A 24,737-nucleotide genomic window follows, 5' to 3' on the forward strand; every position below is an offset into this window, starting at 1 on the left:
AGACGGGGTTTCACCATGTTGACCAGGATGGTCTCGATCTCTTGACCTCGTGATCCACCCGCCTCGGCCTCCCAAAGTGCTGGGATTACAGGCTTGAGCCACCACACCCGGCCAGCTCCCACTTTTAAGTGAGAGCATCAAGTATTTGATTATCTGTTCTTGCCTTAGCTTACTGAGGATAGAAGCGTCTAGCTCCATCCATCTTTCCACAGAAGACATAATATCACTCTTCTTTATGGCTGCATAGTATTCCATCGTGTATATGTACCATATTTTCTTTATCCAATTTACCATTAATGGGCATTTAGTTTGATTCCATATCTTTACTATTATGAATAGTGCTGCAGTGAACATTCACATGTTTATGTCTTTATGGGAGAATTATTTCTCTTCCTCTGGGTTTGTACCCAGTAATGGGATTGCTGAGTCAAATGGTAGTTCTGTTTTTAGCTGAGATATCATCATACTACTTTTAAGAACAGTTGAACTAATTTACACTTCCACCAACAGTGTATAAGTTTTCCTTTTTCTCAGCGACCTTGCCAGCATCTGTTGTTTAACTTTTTAGTAACAGCCTTCTGACTGCTGTGAGATGGTACCTCATTTGTTCATTCATTCCTTAAAGTTTCATTTTTTTTAAATAATGACCTGAACAGATTCTATGAACTGAAACATTTTGAACCATTTGCAAACAAAAAACTTTGTTACTCTCAACTTCCTGACATAGAGCAAATAATTGATTTTTCAGTAATTTATTAATAAAACATTCTTAGGAACTTGTTTTTCTTCATCTACATTATTTCAGGAAATGATTACAGAGTGTTCCTAACTCAGTCATTCCATGACTTTGCTGCTTTCTTAATAACGATGTCTTCAAATCACTTTTCTTCCATTTAACTTAACTGAGCTTTATCCAAAGCTTTTAGAGAATGAGAACAATTGGTACAAGAAAGCTGTTTGTAAGCCTCTCTCAAACAGCTGCTTTGGGCCACTGAGCAGTTGATAAAATTAAACTCTTGACCTAATGATCTGTTTCTTCTTGGAGCATTTTCATCAAGGATTTTTGCTCTAAGCCCTACTTTATTACTTCACTGTACATCCCAAGATATTTCCACTCTAAAACAGAACAGAATATCATCTTTTTTAGGTGGTTCAGGTACACTACTGCCTAATAGCACTGAGGGTGGAATAATTGATCTCAACTTCACCTCTTCATTTCTGAGAGTAGTCACTTCAGACTTGAAATTTGAATTATTACCCTAATAAGCTGTTGCATTTAGGTTCAAACAATTTAACTTCTCTTACCTAAAGATGAAGAGAGTTTTTAGAATTTAATACAAGCTATGAAATGAAGTGAACAGAAGGCTTAACATTATCCTTCAGAAAATCTCTAGTAAACAGCTAAAAACTATTACTCTTTTGTTTAAAAATATATATGTATATGATATATATATATGATATATATGATAGATATAGATATGATAAAGAAAGATGAGAACTTGTTGATGTTTATGAAAAAATTTTTACAACCTTCTCTGATCAATTTTTGACTTGAAAAATGAGCTCTGTGGTTTTGCTCCCTACTAATTTCCTTGGTAAATTGTGTAAAGAACATTTCTCCATAAAGATAAACCTGGCCAATATCCATGGGGCTTGGCACAGAGCTCCCTTGGAAAGGCGGCGGTTCTCGATAGTGAATGAACATATCCATCAATTCCTATTCTTGATTAGATGGGGCCAGAAACTGGCTTAAAAAAAAATAAACTCCCAACAATTCTTATACAGGTGGTCTACAGCCTCCACTCTGAGAAATTGTTGGGAGGGCTAAATTTTCAGTCATTGAGCTTATGCACCTGTTTCGTCATTTAACTAGTATATTCAATCACAAAGGCACTAGCTAGTTAGCCAGGTTAAGTGCGCTGGTGTCACATAAAATAAAGCAAAGCAATGATCTTGACTTTATTAGCATCACATTCGCAGTTACCCACATCCTGTCATAGGTTTCCAATTGCTATATTAATACACTTGCTTCATTTCCAATATATACAAGTTTAATAAGAAGCCAAACATGGCTTTCATCTGTGTCTTGTTCACTAAGAACATAAGGACGAATCCCACAGGAGAGCAAATGGCTAATCTGAAGCATGTATCTTCATAGGGTATGACAGACCTTGCTTAGGTCACTGTGAGCAAGGACTTTCCTTTTTGAGGTGTGGCATTGCTCCATCAGTTTCTACAAGCCATTCATTCTGTCTAGTTCTGCCAAGTGCACTCAACCATTAGGTATTGGAGATAACTCTTAGTTATCCAGGAGGGGAAAAGAAAGGCCATAATTTGTCATGCAACACCCCTTCCCTGTTTTCATTGTTGATGGAGAACCTCAGTAACCCTGGTTAATGACTTAGCAGAGCGGAGGAAGGGAGCTCAAGGTGAAAGCCCAGTCATGTGAACTTGGATGGTTGCACAGATGTAGCATTAGACGCGGTATTTCCTGGCCAGTCCCCCCAGATACTGAGTGATGGGTCAGATTCAAGTAGGAGGAGACTGAGTCTCCGAATGATTTCCCTGTGTTTATGAGAGACAGCTCATTCCCTGGGTGAAAGATGTCAGTGACTTCAACCAGGAAAGACCTGGGGAGAAGAAGATCCAATAGATCAGGACAGTTCGCTGAGCCCTTTGATTTTACCCAATCTCCATACTTACAATTCTTTCTGGTAAGGATGACATGATTGAAGAAGATATGACCTGAGGAGGAGATAAGTCTTTCTATTACCATTTTATTCAAACACTGCTAGGCGAACATTTTAACTCCTGCAGCCTCTGACTAGCAGTGCTTAAATTCATGCCAAGTGTACATGTTTTTAAGTGTCTGTGATGAGTGTTATGTACTTTCTTGCAATGGAATGTATAGTATAAATCCTTGCAGATATAAACATGTAGAGGTGGTAGTTAAGCTCATATGGTATTAGACATTTTGAGGGGATGAGGTCTAGTTCTTTACGGAGAAATAAGAGAAATTTTTTTCATTTTGGAGAAAAATATTTATAACATTTATTTCCACAGAGGTTTTTGAAAAGTGCACATTTTTTAATATCTGTCCGTGTACTGCTGCCAATTATTTTTTAAATCTAGAATTTAGTTTCTAGAGATAGTCTTATTTCTGTCAAAGCAAAAAGAAAAAAAAAAAAAGCCATGTAGGAGTGAAAAAAACAAAAGCTACATGTCCACATTGGAACTTGGATTCAGTTTGAGAGTAGGAAGAAGGCGCTGGGGAAGAAAACTCGAAAACATTTGGAAGCCAAGCTGTTGTCTCTGCCTTTCATTGCCCTGAGCTTTGTGTTCGCTTCCCTTCCTGGGTTCATGGACCTCATGCAGCTAATACTGCAGTCAAGGCAGGACCCAGTACACTAGAGGTGCTCCCAAAGTGATAAATGTTGTCGATGACGATTGCACCTAAGGGGACAGCCCCACCTCTGGCCCCTCAGTGTCTCTGTTCTGTCTGTAAGCCTTCAGTTCCAGTTTGGCATTTCCTCAGCTCTCGTGGGTGCTTAACAATGCTTTTGTCAATCTTCCACTTCCTCTCATGCAATGAAAAGGTCAAGAGACACATATTCTGCCATCTTGCAGCTGCTGGATACCACTGCCTTGGTAGTAGAGAGAAGTCTCTTCATGGTTTATAAATTCTGTAGCAATTATATCATCATTCCAGAGGGAGGAGAGTGTAAGCGGAATGGGAAAGCAACACGTGGGACATGCAATGCTAGTTTGTGTTCTTCCCACCAAAACTGCAATGAAACTAAATTTGAGACAAAAATGTGAACATTAGCTCAAGACTAGACCTTCCTTCTCCCCTCTCCCCTCAACTTTCACCCCGTATCTCTGTATTTCTGCCTGTCTTACCTCATCTTAGCTCCACCATCATGTACCCTGCCTTCCTCCCTCAGTTGTTGCTTACATCCCTAACTTATTGATGGGACACTGTGGTTGATTTTTATCTGCTGTTTGACATTCTGCCTTTTCTCCCTCCTGGCCTCTGCTATTTTTCTGATACGCAAGCTCTTTAGAATAACATCTTCATAGTTTCTCCTCCCAGCATCCATTGAAAGCTAGAATTCCAGGGATTGTACATTCCCATTAACTGTCCACAGCTCATTGTAGTGCCTGTGCTGCTTATTAAGTGGTGATTTATTTATGGCCATATATTTTTAGGACCATATAAAGAGTTAGTGTTTCAGGTATTTCTGTCCATCAACTGTAGGTATTAGCTGCTGCTCATCAACACAACTTGTTTTTCCATGTAAAAGTGTTCCAACTTTTCACCTGTTGGCACCTTACTTAGCTCTGTAACATACTGACCATGTGCTGCCAGGCAGAGAGAAAAACTTGGCTTCATCCAGAACTAAAGTAACTATCCAACCTGCCACTTACGCCTTTCCTAGCAGGCAGTTTTACAAGCCAGATGCCCAGCGTTTTGTCTCTGATTCTTGGCTGCCCCCTCTTCCTAATTCTAAAGACACAAGCTTTATAGCACTAATTTTCACCAGGTTCTTGGTAACATTTTTCCTAACTTCAGAAGCAACTGATGCTTGGCAGAATGTAGGTGTCCAGGGCACTGCAGCATGGCTTTTGGTTGAGGTCATATCAAGCAAAATAATTAAAATAACAATCATGTAGATCTCAAGTTATTGGGTTATATATCTGAAAGAAACTCTTAATGAATGGAACTTGATTCAGTCTATTTTGATGAACAGGGATAGAGTGAGAATCAGTTATTCTGAGAGACCTAAATTTGCTTGTTTTGTCTAGCTTGAGTGTCTCTCAAGTAGGTGTGAGGGACCTCCTGTTTAACATTCATCTGAGATATCCTTTTAATGTACACACCTGGAGAAGGGTTCAAGGAGTATGAATTTTTGTCAGTCCTGCCCAGGAGATTCTTGGGATTACCATGTTTCTGCATTAATCCTTCCAGAGAAAGTTTATACATACCTGTTTTAGCTCTTGTGAGAAATCTCTGAGCACCACCAAAAGAATAATTAGCTGGGTGCTGTGATACACACTAGTAGTCCCAGCTCTTTAAGAGGCTGAGGCGGGAGAATCTCTTGAGCCTAGGAATTTGAGTTCAGCTTAGGCAACAGAGAGTGATCTTGTCTCAAAATAATAATGATGATGATCATAAAATTGTTGTTGCAAGTGTTACTTTCGCTTGAGTTAATAAGCATTCCCCCTTAAGAGAGGCTAGACTTTAATGGATCTATTGATCATTGTCAATTAATAGCTATATATCTGGGCCTTTGAGGAATAGGCAAAGAAGCAGGGATTGTGGGTATTTTTGTTTGTTTGTTTGTTTTTATCACATTAGGTTAGCATTTCTCAGCAAGATTTTTGTCAAAGGATATTTATCCTGCAATTTGGATTCCCTGCTTCTAGGCAGTAGTGATGCCTCCCTTGCACAAGAAATGCTTTAGCAAGCGTTTTTCTTAAGTAAATATTTATTTAAGCTTTCTAGAATGAGCTTTTTATTCTATTTGATAAATAAATTTGATAACCTTCTCCAATTTCCTTGAATATGATCAACTTATTCCAACATTTTCCTTCTGAATCCTCCTTGTTGTGTTGGAATAAACCTCAGGCCAGCGCGGTGCCTAGAAACAGCAGTCATTCTGCTCATGACTGCGAGTGCTTCCGCTTTAGAAGTCTCCTGGTGCTGTAGTCATGTTTTTCCACCACTGTCAGTTCTCTTCGGGCCGCTCACTCATCCCTCGAATGAAGAAACACCTAGAGACAGTCTTTATGCTGAAAGCATTACATTTCTATGGTTTATTCCTCAGATATCAGAAGGTGTTTTCTTTACTTCCTTCTTTTAAAAGATACTGACATCTTACTTCCCATCTCCTTCAAAAAAGAATATTTTCCAGCTATAAGTTTAAATTTTCTGCATCTTACTGTGTATATATAATTGCTTTTATTAGCAGTGTCTAAGCAACATTATAGCTCAAATGTGAGTAGCTTCTGTATTTTTCTTCATTAAAACTTCCTATCTTTTACCATAGCAAAATGTATTTTGAAATTTAAGAAAGGTTGATCCATTTTAACTTTATTTTATCATAACAGCTCTTAACACAAACAAGCAAACTCTCTTTTCTCAAAATGTTTAAAGTCTGAATATATACACATTTAAAATCACACATGTGGTCGATAGTTGAAACTTCCACCACCATGCCCAGAGTTAAATTGCCTTTTGGAAGAAAAAGCTTATACGGTGAGTCATTCTCAGATTTTTAGAACTGCATAAAATAAAAATAATCCCACCTGCCCACATTTACAAAATATAAATTTTATAAGCTCTTGACCCCTGATAATCCTAGTAAATTCAGTCCATAGTCTTTACATTCTCAGAGGTTTTTCCAAAATCAAGAATGCTTTCAGAGATACCCTCAAGAATGTGGTATAAAGTCCTTAACTTCATTTAAGGTATAAGAGTTGAGAGATAGGTAGCCTAGTGGGATTAGAATTCTACAACCTTGGTATAGGGATGGGAATGGGAACCCTATCTCCAGGAATATCGATACAGTATGAGTCAGAGTTAGGTCTGAAATTTAGGGTTTAAATGTTCATCCTAACAGTGTAATTGTGGAGACGGGTTTCAGCGTTTCTGAGTCTTTCTCACCTGCAAAATGGCTAAAACCTCTTCTGTAAAAGCACTATTGTAAGGGATAGATGACATAATATTTATAAAGCATCTTAGTGCAGTGCCTAGTACAATTATATAGATAGTTTCATGGATACATTTAAAATGCATATATGGATTCTATTCTTGTTTCTCTACTTGTCCATATAATCTTTACCTAGTTCCTTTGTATTTCAGTTGACTCACCTCTAATATGGTTGTACAACCATTGATTATTTTTGTAGAACTCCAGAGACTAGCCAACAGCATCAGATTTAAACATTTACCATATAACTTTCTCCATGATAAACTATCAACTTTCCAGACGTCACAAAGGTAGGCTTAAAAAGCACTTAACTACCCAAATAAATAAATAAATTCTGATTAAGATGAGTTATAGATAATAAAGACTGGCTCCACCTTTGAGGTATAAATACAATGCAAGTAGTTATGTGTTATTGATAATTGTTTGGAAGCCTTTAAGTGAGCTCAGGTCTGCTGTAGGTTGATGAGATAATGTCTTTAAAGTTCAAAGATCCTGAAATACAAACAACACATATCATCTCCATCTATCCTGATGCCGTCCCATGAAATGTGGTCTGATCCACTGTACCACTGTACCCCATGAGGCCTGGTTGACCTGGGACATTTTCTAGAGGGGATCATGGTTTTCTGCCTAGGAGAGCTTGAGAAGTCTTCTCATCCATGTCTTTGAGTAGGACTGTAGCAGGCCGTCATAGGGAGATGGCAGTCAGTCCTGTTTGAGGTGGTGTGATGTCATGGAGTAAATGCAATGCATAGTCAGACCACTGGGGACCGAGTTCAGCTCTACCTGCTACCAGCAGACATAATAACCCTGGAGAAGTAGGCTATCTACACAATTTGAAACCTATAGCCATGACAATGAGTACCAGCCATGTTTATTCCTGGGTTAGGCAGTCTCAGGTAGCATGTTTACAGCATAAAGGACCTGGTGCGTGGTGCGTTAGCTTCTCCTTCCTTTGTTCACTTCTATTCCTCATTCATGGTATCCTCATATATGCACTCTTTTTCTTTCAGGAGTTGAGATAAAAACCAAAGGGAGGCAAGGACAGAGATTTTGTAAAGCCTGTAATTTTAAAATGTTGCCTCAATTAATGAAATTTTAAACAGAAGGGAAGAATGCACAATACAAAAAAATTGGAAAGAATAACTCTCCCATTTGGATCATTGATTAAACAAAAATTTGAGATCTTACTATGTGCAGGAACTCCTCCTTGCCCATATATGAATAAATCCTCCTCAGCCCTCAGGCCAAGCTCCTGCCTGGGTGTACTTGCCTAATCACATCATCCCAGGGAGAGTTCCTGCAGGACTTTATATGCCAAACCTCTCAATTTAGCATTAAATTTCCTTTTTTTTTTTTTTTTTGTATTGTTTTGTAAAGTCTTGCGTACAGTAGATCTGTCTCTTCAAACAGGTAAAAAACTCCTTGAAGGACAGAAACCATGCCTCCTTTGTTTCTTTGTCCCCAGAGCAGCTGGTACAGAACTCAATGCACATTGTTTCCTTCTCTGAGTCCTGACTGGCTGCATGGCTGATACGGGAAAGCACAGTGAGGTTAATTGGGCTGACTTTGGTTGCCCAGCCTCCACTAATTCTTGTTTTGTGGAGAATATGCTTTAATTTCCCAGATTCCTCCTCTGCTCCCAGAGGAGCCTACCTCTGCTGACATCTGCAGAGGTACCTATATATCACCACAGAAGTTTCTCCACTTTGCTGTCACCTCTCTGTTGGCCCAAATAAGAGGTCCCAGTGGGCTATCTGCCAAATTTAAATGCTATCCACATGGTCTTTCTGATACTTGCCATTGGCTTTTTCTTGCTGAGTCCTATCCTTTTCGTATTCTGTCCCATCCAGTAGAAATCTGCTCATCTCCCTCTCTTTCTCCATCATCTCCCATATCCACTTAGTCACCAGGCCTCATCTCTAACTTCTCAAGATTTTAAAAGTCCATTTCCTTATCTCTGTTCTTACTGCTGCTACTTTAATTTAGGCCATTGTCACCTCTTTCCAAGTTGACTGCAAAACCTCCTAATTTATCTCTCTGCTTCAGTGTAGCCCTCATTATCTCTTTTTTAAATTGACACATAAGAATTGTACATATTTATGGGGTACAGTGTGATTTTGATTCATATATACAATATATAATGATCAAATCAGGCTAATTTGAACATCTATCCCTTCAAACCTTTCCTTTTTTTTTTTTTTTTTTTTTTTTTTTTTTTTTTTTTTTTTTTTTTTTTTTTTTTAAAGATGGGGTTTCACCATGTTGGTCAGGCTGGCCTTGAACTCCCCACCTCAGGTGATCCGCCCGCCATGGCCTCCAAAGTTCTTGGATTACAGGCGTGAGCCACCACGCCTGGCCTATCTTTTTTTTTTGTTAGAAACTTTCAAAATGTGCTCTTGTGACAATTTTAAAATACACATTAAATTATTGTTAACCGTACTTATCCTACAGTGCTACAGAACACTAGAACTTACTCTTTCTGGCTAGCTGCAGTTTTACTCCATTTGCCAACCTCTCCCTACCCCTTCCCAGCCTCTAGTGACCACCTGTATCAGTGAGATCCCCTTCTTTTAATTCTACATGTATGTGAGAATTGCAGAATTTTTCTTTTTGTGCCTTTTTTATTTCACTTACCATGATGTCCTCCAGGCTCATCCATGTTGTTACAAATGACAAGATTTTAATCTTTTTTATGGCTGAATAATATTCCATTGTACAAACATACCACGTTATTCATTTATTTGTTGGTGACCACAAATTGATTCCATATCTTGGCTATGTAATATGCAATAAACATGGGAGTGCAGATATCTCCCAAATATACTGATTTCATTTACTATTCCGTAGTGGGATTGCTGGATCATATTGTAGTTGCTTTCTGAGGACGCTCCATACTCTTCTCCATAATGGCTATACTAATTTACATTCCCACCAACAGTGTAGAAGAGTTTCCTCTTCCATGCATCCTCAGCAGTGTTTGTTTTTGGTCATCTTGATAGTAGACATCTCAACTGGACTACTATCGTGGTGGTTCTGATTTGCATTTCCCTGATGACTAGTGATATGAGCATTTTTCAAATACCTGTTGCTCACTTCTGTGTCTCCTTTTGAGAAATGTTTATTCAGACCATGTGCTCATTTTGTGTTCAGTTGTTTGAGTTGCTCGTATATTCTGGATTGTAATTCCTTGTTGGATGAATAGTTTCCAAATATTTTCTCCCATTCTGCAGGACGTCTCTTTGCTGATTGTTTCCTTTTCTGTGCAAAAGCTTTTTAGTTCAATATAATCCTATTTATTTTTGTTTTTGTTGCCTGTGCTTTTGAGATCTTTCTTATTCATAAAATCTTACTCCACACCAATGTCCTGAAGCATTTTTAAATGTTTTCTTCCAACAGTTTTATAATTTCCAGTTTTGCATTTACATCTTTAATCCATTTTGAGTTGATTTTTGTATACGGTATGTGTCAGGGGTATTATTTCATTCTTCAGCTTATGCACATTCAGTTTTCTGAGCACCATTTCTTAAAGAGATGGTTCTTTCCCCAGTGTATGCTCTTAATGCCTTTGTCAAAAATATGTTTAGCCTTCTTGACACTGGACCTGCAATGATATTTCAAAGATGCAAATTTGAGTATACCACTTCCTACATAACTTCCTCTAATGGCACCCTATTCTCTGAAAATGAAGCTCAAATTCCTCCTTGGCAAGTAGTCCTTGCCTACTTCTTCCTCAGCCTTACTTCTAACCTCCCCATGCTTATTCCCCTCCCTCTCTCTCCCTTTGTCTCCTCCTCTGTCCCCTTTTCTACCCTTCTTTACCCCTCTCCGCTCCCTGTCCTCTATCCTTTTCTCCCCATCTCTCCCCTCTCCCCTTCCTCCCTCTTCCTCCATCTCTGCCTCTCCCTCTCCTTACTCCTCCCCCTCTTTCTTTCCTCTTTCCTCTTTCCTTTTTCCTCTGTCTCCCTCTCTCCTCCTTTCTCCCTCTCTCCTGTCCACTTCAGCTATCTTCAACTCTGTGTGCTTCCTCAGGTTTTCTTACCTCTGGACCTTTTGTCTCACACTTTGAAAATTATTCATTTGCTTCCCTGACATTCCTCTAAATCACACAATCCTGTAAGGCAGGGATTTTTGCCTTATTCTTACACAAATAAGAACTTCAAAAATATATTAGTGAACGTATAACTGAGTTACTGAGGTTTTGATTTCATTGCTCTTTGTTGGATATGTTTAACATTAAGTATTTACTGTATACATCAGATCCTATTTTAAGCTCTTTAGGCATAAAAAGTTTATCTGAGAAGTAGGTACTGTTATACATCTATTATACAGATAAGGGTACAAAAATCACATATAACAGAAGCTAAGTTACCTGCACAAGGTCATTCATCTAGTGAGTAGTCAATCAGAGATTTGACTTCAGGTAGTCCTACACTAGAGTGTTCACTCTTCACCAGTAGCCCCTATATTGCCTTCAGAGCTACTGATGCACCTACAAGGTATATCACTGAGGCATGACCATGTGTGAACCAGATAGATGAACGGTGAAGTGAAAAGGAATTCATGACACTGGGAGAAGAAAGATCTCTTAAATAACAAGTAGGAGACTTGAGGAGGAGGCTCAGCCAGGCAGATGAGTACTCAATGCAATCTGTCTGCAGCCACAGCCACCATCAGCAACACACTCCTGGATAGGCTTGAAGGACACAGAGTCTGTTCAAGAAGACTGGAGTTGGGTGCTTATTCTAGGTACTTGGGATACCAACAGTAAAATAAGGCACAGATTTTTTTAAGAGACCCACAACCTAGTGAAACAGACAAACTTCAGTGCATCAAGAACTGTTTAAGCGAAAACAGACAGTGGTTAACAGTGCAATGGAGAGGTGACAGTCTTCCTTTGCGTAATTAACTCCCTACCTCATTTCCCTGAGGGCTTGGCTAGTGTATGCTAGTACAGTGCAAAGCGTCTGTTGTGGGTTGTCAGACAGAGAAATGTTAAATGTCCACAGTAACAGGGGCAGCAGATTTCTACTATTCAGGATTCAATAAGCCCCAGAAAAATATGCCATTATGTAGATTTATAGAGCACGGAGGATTTATAGACCTTGCCTCCTACTATTTTCCACGTAGTGAGGCTAAGTGAATACTAGTTCCTGGCTTACCCAGGGCCCTGACATCTCAAGGTTTCCTGTAGGACAGTTGGAAATGTAGTGCTTCTGTAGGCTCAGGACAGGGCTGGGGTGAGTGATGAGGAGCTATTTCAGAACAGTTGTCCACAGAGCCCTTCTCTCCATGCTGAGAATCATCAGATGCTTGCCCCCTGCCTGCCAGGTAAAGTGACTGAGGCCCAGGCTCCACAGCACAGACACAATGAGCTGGCCTCCTAGGGGACTCTGAGGGCTGCAAACAAATTAGCTTTGATGGACCAGTGGCTTTTGCTCATTCTTCAGGAATGTGGAGGTGGAAGTTCAGGCCAGCTGGAGTTTAATTAAGGATGGCAGCTGGCATTAGCAGGTCTGTTGGCTCTGTGCTCTGTGCTCCATTCATGTCGCAAGTTCTTAGTTGTTTTGTTTTTCTCCAGACATCCCAGTTGCTCTGTTCCCTCCCTTACCACTGCCCACACATTGTTCTGTGTGCTATTGGAGTGGCATGATCTTATTCCTTCCCAAGTATACAGAGTCCAGGCAGGGACCACGCTGCAGAGGTACAGAAACGAAGCTGCAAGGAAGCTTTGTAAACCAATGGCAGGTACACTGCTCCCATTTGAGAGGCTTCCTCTCCATGCACATTCCTGTTCTGTTTAAACATACCCTTTCACACCAGTAATGAAATTGTGACCACCTTGGGACTTTCAACACCTGGAGTGAAAGGACAGCTATAATTAGAGCATGCCTAGTGTCCTTATTACCTATTAGTACTCATTCTTCAGAATGGAGGCTGGCAGAGACGAGGAGAGTTTCTGTCTCCTGTCTGAACAAACCAGACACAGGAAGGAAAGCAAGCTGACTTAGAATTACATGATGTCATGTAAGGGCAGAATCTCTAGCACTTGGAGCTATGAAGGTTTCTGTCTTAAAGAGAATGGACTGAATAGGTTTATTGTAAAAGTGGGCCTGAATGTCATGACTGTTTAACTAATTTGCCAAGAAGCAACCTTTAAAGTACCAAACATAACTGCAGATATTCCTCAATGGGAAATCTCCAAATCATTCATTCTAATGAATTGGAAGTAGAGGAAACAAGTAAACTGTGGCTTTTATGCTTCCTATTTTGGGAACATGAAGTTCAGGTAAGCAAAGAGTGGTGGAAAAAATCTCTGTAAAATCTCCTGAGATGGCATCACATTTTGGAAGACTAAGTTGGACAATATATGTTTATGGCCTAAGATCGGTAAGGAAATGCTTTATCATGTAATTGTATGCTCCCTGTAATAATGCTGTGTGTGTACAAATATTTCCTGGACATGAATCTCTGCCCTGCATCACCAGCTGCTGCCTCGTTGCTCAAGTCCCATACAAATGAGTTAATTACCTGCTTTGGGAACAGACTTTGAAAACAAAGTGAAAAACATAAAATGAAGGCTGTAATCCTCCTGTGTTACAATCTCTTCTTGGTTAATTGTTTTAACAAAAAGAATTGGGCAAGTTCCTATATTGCCAGCATGCTAAGACTAGGTTTTTAGGATTTCTCAGCATGGAGACCTTGAGTAGAAACGTATTTAAGTAGAAAAGTACTCACTCAAATCCTTAGTAGAAAAGTACTTGAAAATGTAAGTCACCCATAGCCAGCAGCCTTTGGAAGCCAGGATTATCCATTCCTGGCTTAAAACATTAATAAAGTTAAAATGTAGGCAGGTCCAGCAGGCCAATTATCTTGTCTTTGAGAATATTGCAGTTGGGAGAGGAGAAAGAATAACCACTCGGGAATTAAAGGGAACTTAAAGTTGACCAGTTCCATTATTTTTATTTAAAAAATAAATGCTGAAGTTAGAGTGGTTGTCTGAGTCTTAGGAGCAGACTTGCTTTAGATTTTAAATTGGAGCTCCATGGAAACAGCTTTACCTGTTTTGAAGTGTTAAGCATGGCTGTCGGTGACTTCTGGCCTCATTACTCACTCCTGCTGTTCTCATGGTATTGATGTTCTGCCAATATCATGTAGGAAACAAAGGATTGGTGCACAGGTGATCACAAGCTGTATTCCCAAGCAAAACGGTATGTCATTGAAACAGGATTGTACATTCCAGTAAGGCAATGATTTTGCTTTGTATTTCTTTGTATATTTTCCAATATCAAGCACAGCATAAATGAAATACTTGAATATTTGCTGATTTAAAATGTTCTCACTGTGAAGAAAAACTAATATTTTTATCAGTGGCAGGAACAGTATAGGGTTAAGTGCATCGACTTTGGAGACAGACTAGATTTGAAGCTGACTCAGCCAAATATGCCACTTGGGCAGGTGATGTAAACTCACTGTGCCTTCATTTCCTTGGCCAGAAACTGGAATATTAATAGTCCCTATCTTATAGGGTGGTTGCGAAGATTAAATGAGTTAACATATACAAAGCCCTTAGTACAGTGCCTGGCATAAAGTACTCAACAAATATTAGCTACTGTTAATCAGTATGCAAAGAAGACTGTCTAACTGTTAAGAAAGGTTCCAGAACAGGCATGAATGTCAGTCATGATGTTAACTTGTTACTGTGAACTCATTCTAATAAATTGGAATGATTATTGTAGGGCTCATCAATTCTTGAAGTTCTGGATATTTCTTTGTTTTTGCTATATTTGTATAGCTCTTAACCCCCTCTATTGCCTCTTTTTATACTATATCCAGGTTTTCTTAACAAATAAATGGATTCTCTATTAGGGTCACTGTTGTCTAGAGCCACATTATGGTCTGTCCACTGCCCTCTTACAGATTATTGTGGATGAGATCCCAGTGGCTTTCATTCTCTGCTCTCACCCAGACATGGGTGTAGATCAGCCTGCCCTTCCTGTCCCTTCTTTGGCAAGGCTATGGTCTGTGTTCTTCCGTATGTATCACCAGCCTTCCCTCAAGTTGATCCTGACATGTTGAAAACTGTTCCCTTGATATATGGGGCTTTTCTTATCATTCTTTAGAAACCATCTTAAAACTCATCTTGAATAAGAGGAAACTGCCTTTTTGTATTCCTATTCATCCATCCAACTGTCATTTTGATTCATAGGCTCTTTGCCCTTGAGATGTTGTTGTGTGACTGATCTCTGACTGATATGAGTAGGTATCCTCATTCTGATTTTATTTCCACAGTACATTCCTCCAGATCTCTGCGTCTGCAGTTTTGTGCTGGAACAGTCCCTATCTGTCAGAGCCCTGCAGGAAATGCTTGCCAACACAGGTGAAAATGGCGGCGAAGGGGTGAGTACCTGAATTGTGTCTTAGGTTTGGATTGGGATGCGCCGCATCCCCAAAATACATTCTACATTTCATCCAACTTTGAACTGAAAATTTTTAAGACGACTGAGGTGATTCATATGGAGATAACAAATCTTTCTCCCTGAGTTTAGTTGTTGCTATTCAGCAGTGCTACTTCTGCTTCCTTTGGGCTAATAAGCTTCCACCGGAAAATAGACCACCACTAATGCTGCCTGAGCAAGGCACAGGGTGCTGAGCCTACTCTGCTGTCTTACCCTAGAATTCACCAGGGAATGTGGAGAGGCTGAGAGGGTCCTGAGATTGAGGGTGCCTACAAGGTAGTTTCTTTTTTTCTTCGGAAAACCTCACTAGGGAGTTATGACTGCTCCAGTGGACCACAACCAAGTCACGGGAGTTCGAACATGATTTCCTGCAGAATTCAGAGTCTTTGACATGTGTCCAGAACTTGATGGTCTCACTGATGATGAGCAAGTACAAATTGTCTTGAGTTTTCATTGTCAGTAAAATTATCCTTAAGTGTTTAACTAAGAGACAAGCCCATGGCATGTCTTGTGGGCAAAACTTTGGCCAGATACTTCAGAATAATTTTTGACTCTAATCTTTCCTAACGACTCACATTAATTTATATATATTTATCATCAAATACTTTAATTCTACTGCCTGAATATCTCAAATTCCACCACTTCTCTCCACCATCCTCACTTCCCCATACTCCATTAGATGACTACCCTCTACCTTTTTGTTACTGCAACAGCCTATTAATTGCTTTGATTCCTTCTGTACTTACCCCCTCCTCCCATTTTTCCACTCAACAGCTCTTTCCAAAATGCAAATATAATTATTGCAGTTGCCTATTTGAAAATCCTTGGTCTTCCCATTATTTTGAGACAAATTCCAAATTCCAAAACATGGCGTAGAGCCCTTTAGGAGTTGGTGAGCCCTGTTCATCTTTCCTGCCCATCTCTCACCACATCCCACCAAGTACTCAGTGTCCCAGCCACATTGAATTCTTCTCTCTGCCTCAAATATGCCACTTCTCTTTTACATCTGATCCTGCATATTAGCTATTTCCTCAACATGGAGCAACTTTCCTCCTCCTCTTTCACTCCCCTTAAGTCATCTCTGTGTATCCTTCAAGGAACCAGTTTAGTTATTAGATCAGTTGTGAAGCCTCTGCTGACCCCACAAACCTGTTGCTGAAACCACATTAGGTACTTTTTCTATCACAGCTCTTCTCACTCTGTACTGTCATTGCAAGTCTTTTTTCTTCTATACTGGAGAGTACATTGTCTTTGGGTAGAAACTGTTCGCATTTACCTAGTAGCACAGTTTGTTCATACTTGGAGTCATACGTAATATGGACATGTCTCATTCATAGTAGAAGAGACGATGACTGTAGAATCACAGGAATAGATGTTTCCATTTCAGCCATCCTCCAGCCCTTAATGTGATCTTGGGTACATCTAATCTCTTGAGACCACGGTGTTCTGTGACTTAGATCTCTAAGACCCTTCATACCAAATATTTGTGTTTTTTCATTCTTTTGGTTTATAAGTATGCTTTAGTAAGACAACTGAGAATTGCTTTGTGCCTTAGATCATCAACACAGGTGAGATTTTTGTTTATTTAATGTTTGCCTCAGTCTGGGTTCACTTCTCCCTCTCTTGCATTGACCTCAGCATCTTATGTCCTCCACATACCCTCAAACACTTGCAGTTTAGGGAAACGTTTTTTTCAATTGATCACTCTTCCTTTTCCAAGATGCATCATATACAGAAATCTTCGATGAGGGAGACCTAGTTGATTTTAAATATCACTGCTTTCAGTGTCAAACAAGATCTGCTAGATCCAGCCTACTTACAGTCCCAGGATAGAAATTAAGAAGACAAATAGATGCCGTGTTAATTGGAGAATTATTTCTTGGCTATCCTCTTATCCTGTTTTAAAAGTATATTTCAAAGTACTTCTTTTTCTTTATCATCTAGCTTTAGTGGTTCAGAGAGTCCTATGGATGAGAAAGTAAATTCAAAAGTTCTGGTTCTTCCTTGTTGCAAAGAACTTAATAGTCTTAACTTGGCTTGTCTTAAGAGAAATAAGCAAACGTTCATGTTCCAAGTAGAATGGAAGGAGCAACTTCAATAAAATTGAACTCTCCATTTTAGAATATAAAGACCTATACTGATTACCAGGTATGCGATAGCAGAAGTTTGTTTAGTATGATTATATATTTCAGGAGCCGTCTATAATTTACAGCATTTAGAAACCAATATATTAAATCTTGCTGGAATAATCTACTCTTCTTTAAAAGCCCATGTTCAAAATAAATGATCCATGACATTTTTGATAATATCTACAGAATCATTATCATCATCATGTTGAGTCAGACTCTGAAATTTTCCACATTGCCTTTTTATTCTATTTTTGCCAAAGATAAGAGAGACCTAATAATTATTTCCCATCTTGACACATGTATCACTATTATTATGAGGAGCAGTGCTGGAGATCTCAGAGTAAAGGGACTTGAGAAGAGAGATATGGAATACAGATGGAAAGGCACTCTTTTCAGGTCATGTTATTTTACCGTACATTGATGGCTCCACAAAATAGTTACCTGAACAGCAGCTTCAAGTACGAGAACCCTCCTGGAACTCGCTTACAATCCCATCTGGGCTCTCAGTCTTTCGTGTGAAATACACGAGTTTTATATCATCTCTTGAGTCTGATTATTCTGCTTTTCTGAAGTAATTACTGTGCACATTTACTATTGGTGCTTAATTTGATTTCAGAAGATAATATTCAGCAGGGAAGAAAAAGGAAAAACAGGGAAGTGAGTTAACATGACAGAGCAGAACGATTCTCTGGAGAGCTTGGGGATGTTTGAGTGGGATGAAGCCTTTGCATGCCACTCCGTTCTGTTTGGAAATAGCCATTTTCTGTTCTTAAGTAGATATTATTTTCGCTAATGATCACGACTGCCACCAAATGGGAGGCTTTGAAGAGTATAATTTTCCTTTCTAGTCAAAAATTGGTCCGGGTGTGTTGCAACTGGACATTTTAAAAAATGACTTCAGCTGTTTATTCATGTTTTGAGTATACAGAAGTCTTTTTGCAAGGATTTACAATTCTGCGGCAATTTCTCTTACTAACAAAGAAAACAAAAATGCCCTAATTTAACAGCAAAGAGATTTCTTTATTATTGTAATGTCCTTAGCTGCAGCCAGTAGCACATGGGAGCCAGCTTTATATTAGGAAGGAGAATAAGTGATGAGGAGAACCTGAAGCAGAGAACATTTGGTGCCTCGCAGAGTCTGCCCTATCTCAGCTCCTCCTTGGATCGCTTTACCTCTGATCTAATCCTATCTAATTTTATTCTGGGGAAAATTACCAAGGGATAACTGCTTGGCACCGTGGCCAATTTTATGACTACAGTTTGAAGTAAAATTCCTGCAATCAAATATTAAAGTATTTTCACATTTTCAATTTATTAGACCTGTAGTGTCTACCAACTTTTAGCAGGACATGGAGCCAAAGGAGATGTCCGCATCACCCTCTAAGTCCTCAATCCCCATCATCCTGTAGAAATGACTTTAAAGTGACAGCAAACAGCATTTGTGATGGGGGGGGAAAAAAAAAAAGCTCCGTCTTCAGTGTCAGGCTGATGTGTTGGACCAGGTGACCAAGAGGGCAAATTATTTCTCCTTTCTGTACCTTACTTTCCACATCGTCAAGATGCAATGTGCCTCAAAGGAGAATTAAATGAGATCAGTGCCTAAAACTGCCTGTGAGTTTGAAAACAAAAGTATTGGTTCCTCTATTCATCCCTGGTCCACATCATCCTGTTATACGGATCCTTCAGGAATATTCAAACTGCCTCAAAGGAAGGAGAGTCCTATTCTACAGGACAAAGTGCATGTTAAACTTAACTCCAAATGGGTTCTGACATGAACTGACATAATGCTTCTAGAAATGAAAGGCTTTGATTAACACAATTACCAACTGCACTCCTTCCGATAAGGGCTCCGGTTTTCTCTAAAAGTTGACTTCATCAATGTCAGGCCTTTACAACTACAGAGATGAGATATAAATATAAAAAGAATTAATGGTATGGTCTGCCACATGAATGTTACACTTGATGCGTGTCCAGAACACATAAGATTATGCTTGACTTTGGATTCTAAAATGTCTGGCATGCTAATACACAAGCAGCTTTTTAACCTTACTTGGGAAATGTGACCTGAGGAAGATACTATTTCTGCAAGAACCTTTATAACAGATGTCCTCACTGAGAAGCTCTTCATTTCCCTGTATTACTTGTGTGATAGTCCCACTAACTCTGAAAGGAGCTTTTGGCTCCTTTGATTTATCCTTGTCGTTACAGTAGGGAATATCACACAAGGAAGTTATTGCTTCCTGAGGATGACACGATGGTCACCTTCTTGTGAGTGCTACAGGCTGCCTCCTGGTATCATGTGACCCTGTAAACAGCCAGTGAAGCATAAACATACATTATGCTATATTCATGTAAAAGTCCTTACAGTACATGTCGTGAGATACATGAGATATTTACGTTGCAGCCAAGTTTAGGACATTCATTCATCTCAAAAAGCCTCAAAAAGTAACAGGTGGCAATATCATTAAAAAAGAATCAGCTAAAGATGCATCTACACTGACACTGCGAGGTGATAAATAAATCAAAACAAACACTAATGAAGGGAATTATTAGAAGCCCCTTCTTTAAAGTCCGACCTGTGGCTGTGCCAAGATTTAGACATGTTGTGCAAACTCATCTAGAATGCAGAAGGCTAGTAGGGTCCTTACTTCTTTCTTCCTAGGTCCCTGTGTGCCTGCCAACATTTTTATGTCATAGAAGAAAGGGGGAACCACCATGATCCAGATTTCATGTCTCACTCTGAGGTTTTTATCTTCCCTTTATAACTGCTGGAAAAAAATTAGAAATAGAATTTATTTTGTGTGTGTGTGTGTGGGGAGGAAACATGACTGATGGAGGAACTGCATCCATAACTGTAAACCTCATCCCCATTTACACATTTTAATATTACATTTTTTAAAATAAATAGTTTAATGAGTCAGATCTAACAGCCATTGATTATACTTTAGGAGAGTTCCTAAGATTTCCTTTGGAGAGAAAGCACTAAGTCCCTCGTGCTCATATTGTGATGTAAGTCCTAGGTCTTGCCTCATACATGTCAAGTCCCTACAGCCAGAATAGCCATGCTAGTTGTTGAAAGCCTGAATTTCCTTTGTACTGGTTGGTAAAAAGTCACTGCCTGAAGCTGTCCCAAGAATGTCCTTCGTGCCCTCACTCAGGACCTCCCCAGTCCAGTGCTGATGCCTTTTAGCCTGCTAACCTTGGGGACACTCCACCTCCCAACACCTAATTGGTAAAGAGCAGGGTATCCCATCATTAAATTTTTAACTTGGCTGACTTAACTCCGCTTTTTCTTTGGAGAGGGAGAAAAAGAACATTCTGGTTTCAGATGCTGTTCTTTCCTTTTTTAATCTATGGCTGGCCATCCACACCTGCTGCAAAAATAATATTTTTATACTCAGCAAAATAACAAATCTGCTTGGTAAAATTGCTGTCATGTGCAAAAGTTTGTCAAAACCTCTTTAAAAGCTGTCCTGTGTTAGAGTTCACCTTACAGAGGTACTAAGGGCAGGCAGCCTGTTTCAGTGACAAAGCTGGGAGTTTGGGGGTTTCGATTTGGTCCTAACGCTGCCACCAACTGAAAATTTAACTTTAAGCAAATCTCTTACTACCTGGGCTTTAGGTTCACCACCTCTAAGTGACAACATCATTTAGATGCAAAGTCCTTTCTCAGGTCTGTATTGGTTGCAATGTACCAAGTTGAAATGGAAAAGTGTCACCACGTCACTTCCTCTGGTATGTCCTTTGGGCTGTAGCTCATCACTGTTGAGCTGTGGAAATGTTCGCCTTTTCGTATTAACCATTACTCTTGAGACCTTGGCTCCCGTTTATCTAAGTAGAATGAATCTGTTTATTCTTATTCTGCTTTGCTGTGGACAGGGAGAATTTTACAAAGTCCATCCAGGACAGCAACCCTAAAGCACTAAGCGTTGACTACGTAATTCTAATTTTTTTTGAGATGAGAGTCTCCTATAAATTTTCTTGTGGAATTATAGGGGACATATCCTGTATATTTGACAGGTTTTCTTTCCTCAAAGAGCTAGGCACTATTTTGATAAATATTACTGTAATTTAGAGCCCTCCAAACTAAGGTTTCAATGTGTTTTAAATTGTCGTTAAACATATATATGTCCTAATGTTTCCATGATAAGCTGATATTTATGAAAATAGATACAAATAACTCACATTTTATTTTTGGACTGGCCTTTTGATGACATGATTTTTAATTAAAATATGCCATCTGGAAGATCTTACTTCAACCAAATCTGATTGATTGATTGCAATTCTAAGAGAAAGAAATTCCAAATTGCCTGATGGAGGTATTGATCATTTTTCTTGGGTGGATTTTCTTATGTAAATGTAGTTATAAAAAATCGATACAGCAGATTTAGGTGACAGCACGTGGCTTGCTTATAGTTTGTTGATGACATCAGCACTGTACTAGAACATAACAGGAAAAACAAACTTTTACATTTAATGCTATTGCAAACCTCGAGATAAAATATTTACTAGGTAGGAAATCCACCTTTTTTATTCTCATTTTTTTTCTCTGTAGTGGGCATCAGTAGACTCCTCAAATAAGTTGAAAGCTTTCAGCAAAACCTACGCACACTAAAATATGCATTTACTCTTTTGTTTTTGATTTTGCTAGCTCAGTGATCTCTCGGAATGGGTATGTTATTCACTCCTTTAATATACGTGTACTTTGCATGGACAATGACTCAAGCTGTATTTGTCATGAACTGGGCCTTCCACTTGTGAGTGTGCAGGGCAGTTTGCATTCTTTGTGTCTCTGCAATTAAAAACACACACACACACACACACACACACACAAACACTAGTGCACCTCACACTTCAGTGTTGTGAAATTAGAGGTGGCTGCACACTTAGAAGTTCGTTGCCAGGCAATTTATTTTACCACTGCTCTGCAAGTAGAACGACTTGCCTGTGGACGCATTTTTTTTTTCTTCAAATCATTGCAAGTTGTTTTTAAAGTCTCTTTTTTGCTCTGAATATGGCCTAGACGGCCTGTGACCATAGGTTTCAATCTGGTGAGATGACACAAGTGTGCGGCTTTGCCTTCATCTCAGCTTCTCGATGCTCCAGACCTCTTCCACTGCTATTATGCAACTCCAGCTCTGCTATTCCATAAGGTTGGAATTCATGACAAAAATGGAAAAAGCTAGTTTGATATTTTCTTTCTCCTGTAATATATCCAAAGTGAACCAGCAGAAGAATTAAATGTGAACTTCAACGATTAAGAATAATCATTCAGGTTAACTAGCTTTTTACATTTCTTCATATGCTGAGCAGTGCCTTTTCAAGTGAAAGAACCCACAGAATGAATTTTTAAAGCTCCAGACTCTCTGAGATCCCCCCATTTATTGAATATAGTGCTTCAGCTTTAGTGTAACTGTCTTTTCTTTGATGAAATGGGAGTATTATGAAGTTCGCAACTCATGTTTAAGATCAGTATGCTTGTCTGATGCTGGCGGTGTTTTTGCAAATGTGTTAACATTTAGCTTTGCTAATGTTACACAAACTGGAATTCTGTTCATCCTTGCTGTGGATGTTGGAATGCTCTATTGAAATAATCTTGTCATAATGGTATCTGTCATCTAGAAAGCTTGAGCTTCTTCTCCATGGCTGGACTAAAGGTATTTGTTGTTGGAGGTGATTGTTTTTATATTTTAATTGCAAAAAATTTAAGCATCTGCATTAAAGTCTCTTAGAGGCATGAAGAGGGATTAGAGTGTCTGAGCTTTCTTCAGGACACAATCTGTAGGTAAATGGTTTATTATTCAGGGAGATGTTTTGATGAGAGATTTTGCTGAGAGTTTTTAGAAAAATAACTTTCATGGAGGGCAGGAGTAGAGGTGGGTTGTAAAAACAAATTTCAGCTGCATTTCTGAGAACATGTTTTAATGCTTAATTGTACGATATTTGAAGTTTTGGGAAACTTTTAAAACCTGCTTACCTTTTGAAAATAAAGCACATTTGGAATTTTTTAAATCCTAGGAGAATAGAAATTCTTCAGTTTATTTATTAGACTCTTCCTTTGATCATGTAATTCACTTTTTAATAGCTGCCACATTTTAAATTATATATTTGTTGGGAGAATTGAATGAACTGGAGCAAACTCCAATTTATTCCCATTTCATAAAAGTTTAATAAGAGCACCAATCTGGATATTCTGGTAAAGGAAAGTTAACTTGGTGCTAGAGAAAACCCCAGTCTCAGCTGGCATTTTCATCCTTGAGTTAAAACCTTGTGACCAGCACTCCAGTCCTATGATTTCCACCATCTGCTTTTAGAATGGAAGGAGCTAAAATGATGAAGTGGAATCGGTGTAGAGAAAGTAGGAATAAAATCAAATACATTTAGGAAAACCACGGTGTAAAAATGGCTCTCGTTCTGCAGAGGGCTAAAATGGTTACCTGCAAAGTAAGAGGAAAGCTGAATGGAGAATGCTTCTGCCTGCACCTAGAGTTTCCTCCTGTGGGTACTGCACGTATTTGGGCTTGTAGTGAGGTGGGAGATGGGTAAGGGCTGAGCCTTGTTTCTGTGTTGCATAATGTTGCCCTGGTGTGAGGGAGGAAAGTGGTGGACTAGGCAGGGGGTGGACATTCTGGCTTTGGTACTGCCACTGTCTGGTCCTTGCTGTCCCATCTGCAAAGCATGGACTCTGAACTAAACGACTGGCTCCTAAACATCTATCCCAGGCTCAATGTCTATCCATGATGAAAGATTCATAAGTAATAAGGAAAATGGGAAAAATGTGTTTTTAGTGCCCTTCCTATATTGATTTATCAGTTTCATTCCTGTTGTTGAAATTGCACCGGTTCTTGAACTTGTTCACTTGTAAGGTCTATTCTTGCCTACAGCTAATGGATTCGACACACTAGTTTTGCACAAATACCAGATAGGTGTTTTGGTTTAAAAAAAATGCCTTAAAAATGTTCTTAGTGAAACCTGGATAGTCAATTCCCTTGTTGGTTATGGCTATTCACCTCTTTCTTTGTAGATAACTGCCTCTGTGATGGAAGAGGAAAGGCACTCAGTTTTAGAGTTTTTAGGTACCAGTTACCCCTCATTTTGTTTTTCTTTCTCAAGAAAGAAGCATGCATTGGCACCAGCACTGATAAGAATCACCTGGTGCCATCCTAATAAGACCCCATTTCTCTGCTGTTCATCTGCCTTGAAAAGGTAGAGGGAGGTAGGCAGGAGGACTGGGGTGCCATTCCAAAAGACTGAATTGACAGCTGACCCAGCATGAATGAGGCCCTCACCACTGAGGCTTCTTCTAAGGAACAGCCTTTGGGAGTTTGCTTTTGAAGGCCCCTCTCTTGGCTGACTCCCCTGAATCCTGCTCTCTGGGTGGAGCCAGAGGTGGAAATTCATGCTGGAACCATTCCTTCAAATACTCATTTTCATGT

At 39.3% G+C, this 24,737-nt stretch overlaps 1 protein-coding gene across 7 annotated transcripts in view; it reads left to right on the top strand.

The window, feature by feature from the left end:
* Positions 1-24,737, top strand: part of RYR3 (ryanodine receptor 3) — a 556,286-nt gene that overhangs the window by 174,485 nt on the left and 357,064 nt on the right. For 4 of the 7 annotated variants that reach the window (XM_037742376.1, XM_037742379.1, XM_037742378.1 and 1 more), the window contains exons 3-4: positions 15,006-15,113; positions 21,953-21,973. In XM_037742376.1, the coding sequence (XP_037598304.1) occupies positions 15,006-15,113; positions 21,953-21,973 (129 nt within the window). The remainder of the gene's footprint in view (positions 1-15,005; positions 15,114-21,952; positions 21,974-24,737) is intronic. The other 3 variants (XM_037742380.1, XM_017539543.2, XM_037742381.1) reach the window with 1 other exon arrangement.

The sequence above is a fragment of the Cebus imitator genome, unplaced genomic scaffold (assembly GCF_001604975.1).
Source record: "Cebus imitator isolate Cc_AM_T3 unplaced genomic scaffold, Cebus_imitator-1.0 Scaffold119, whole genome shotgun sequence".
In the NCBI taxonomy this organism is placed as follows: domain Eukaryota; kingdom Metazoa; phylum Chordata; class Mammalia; order Primates; family Cebidae; genus Cebus; species Cebus imitator.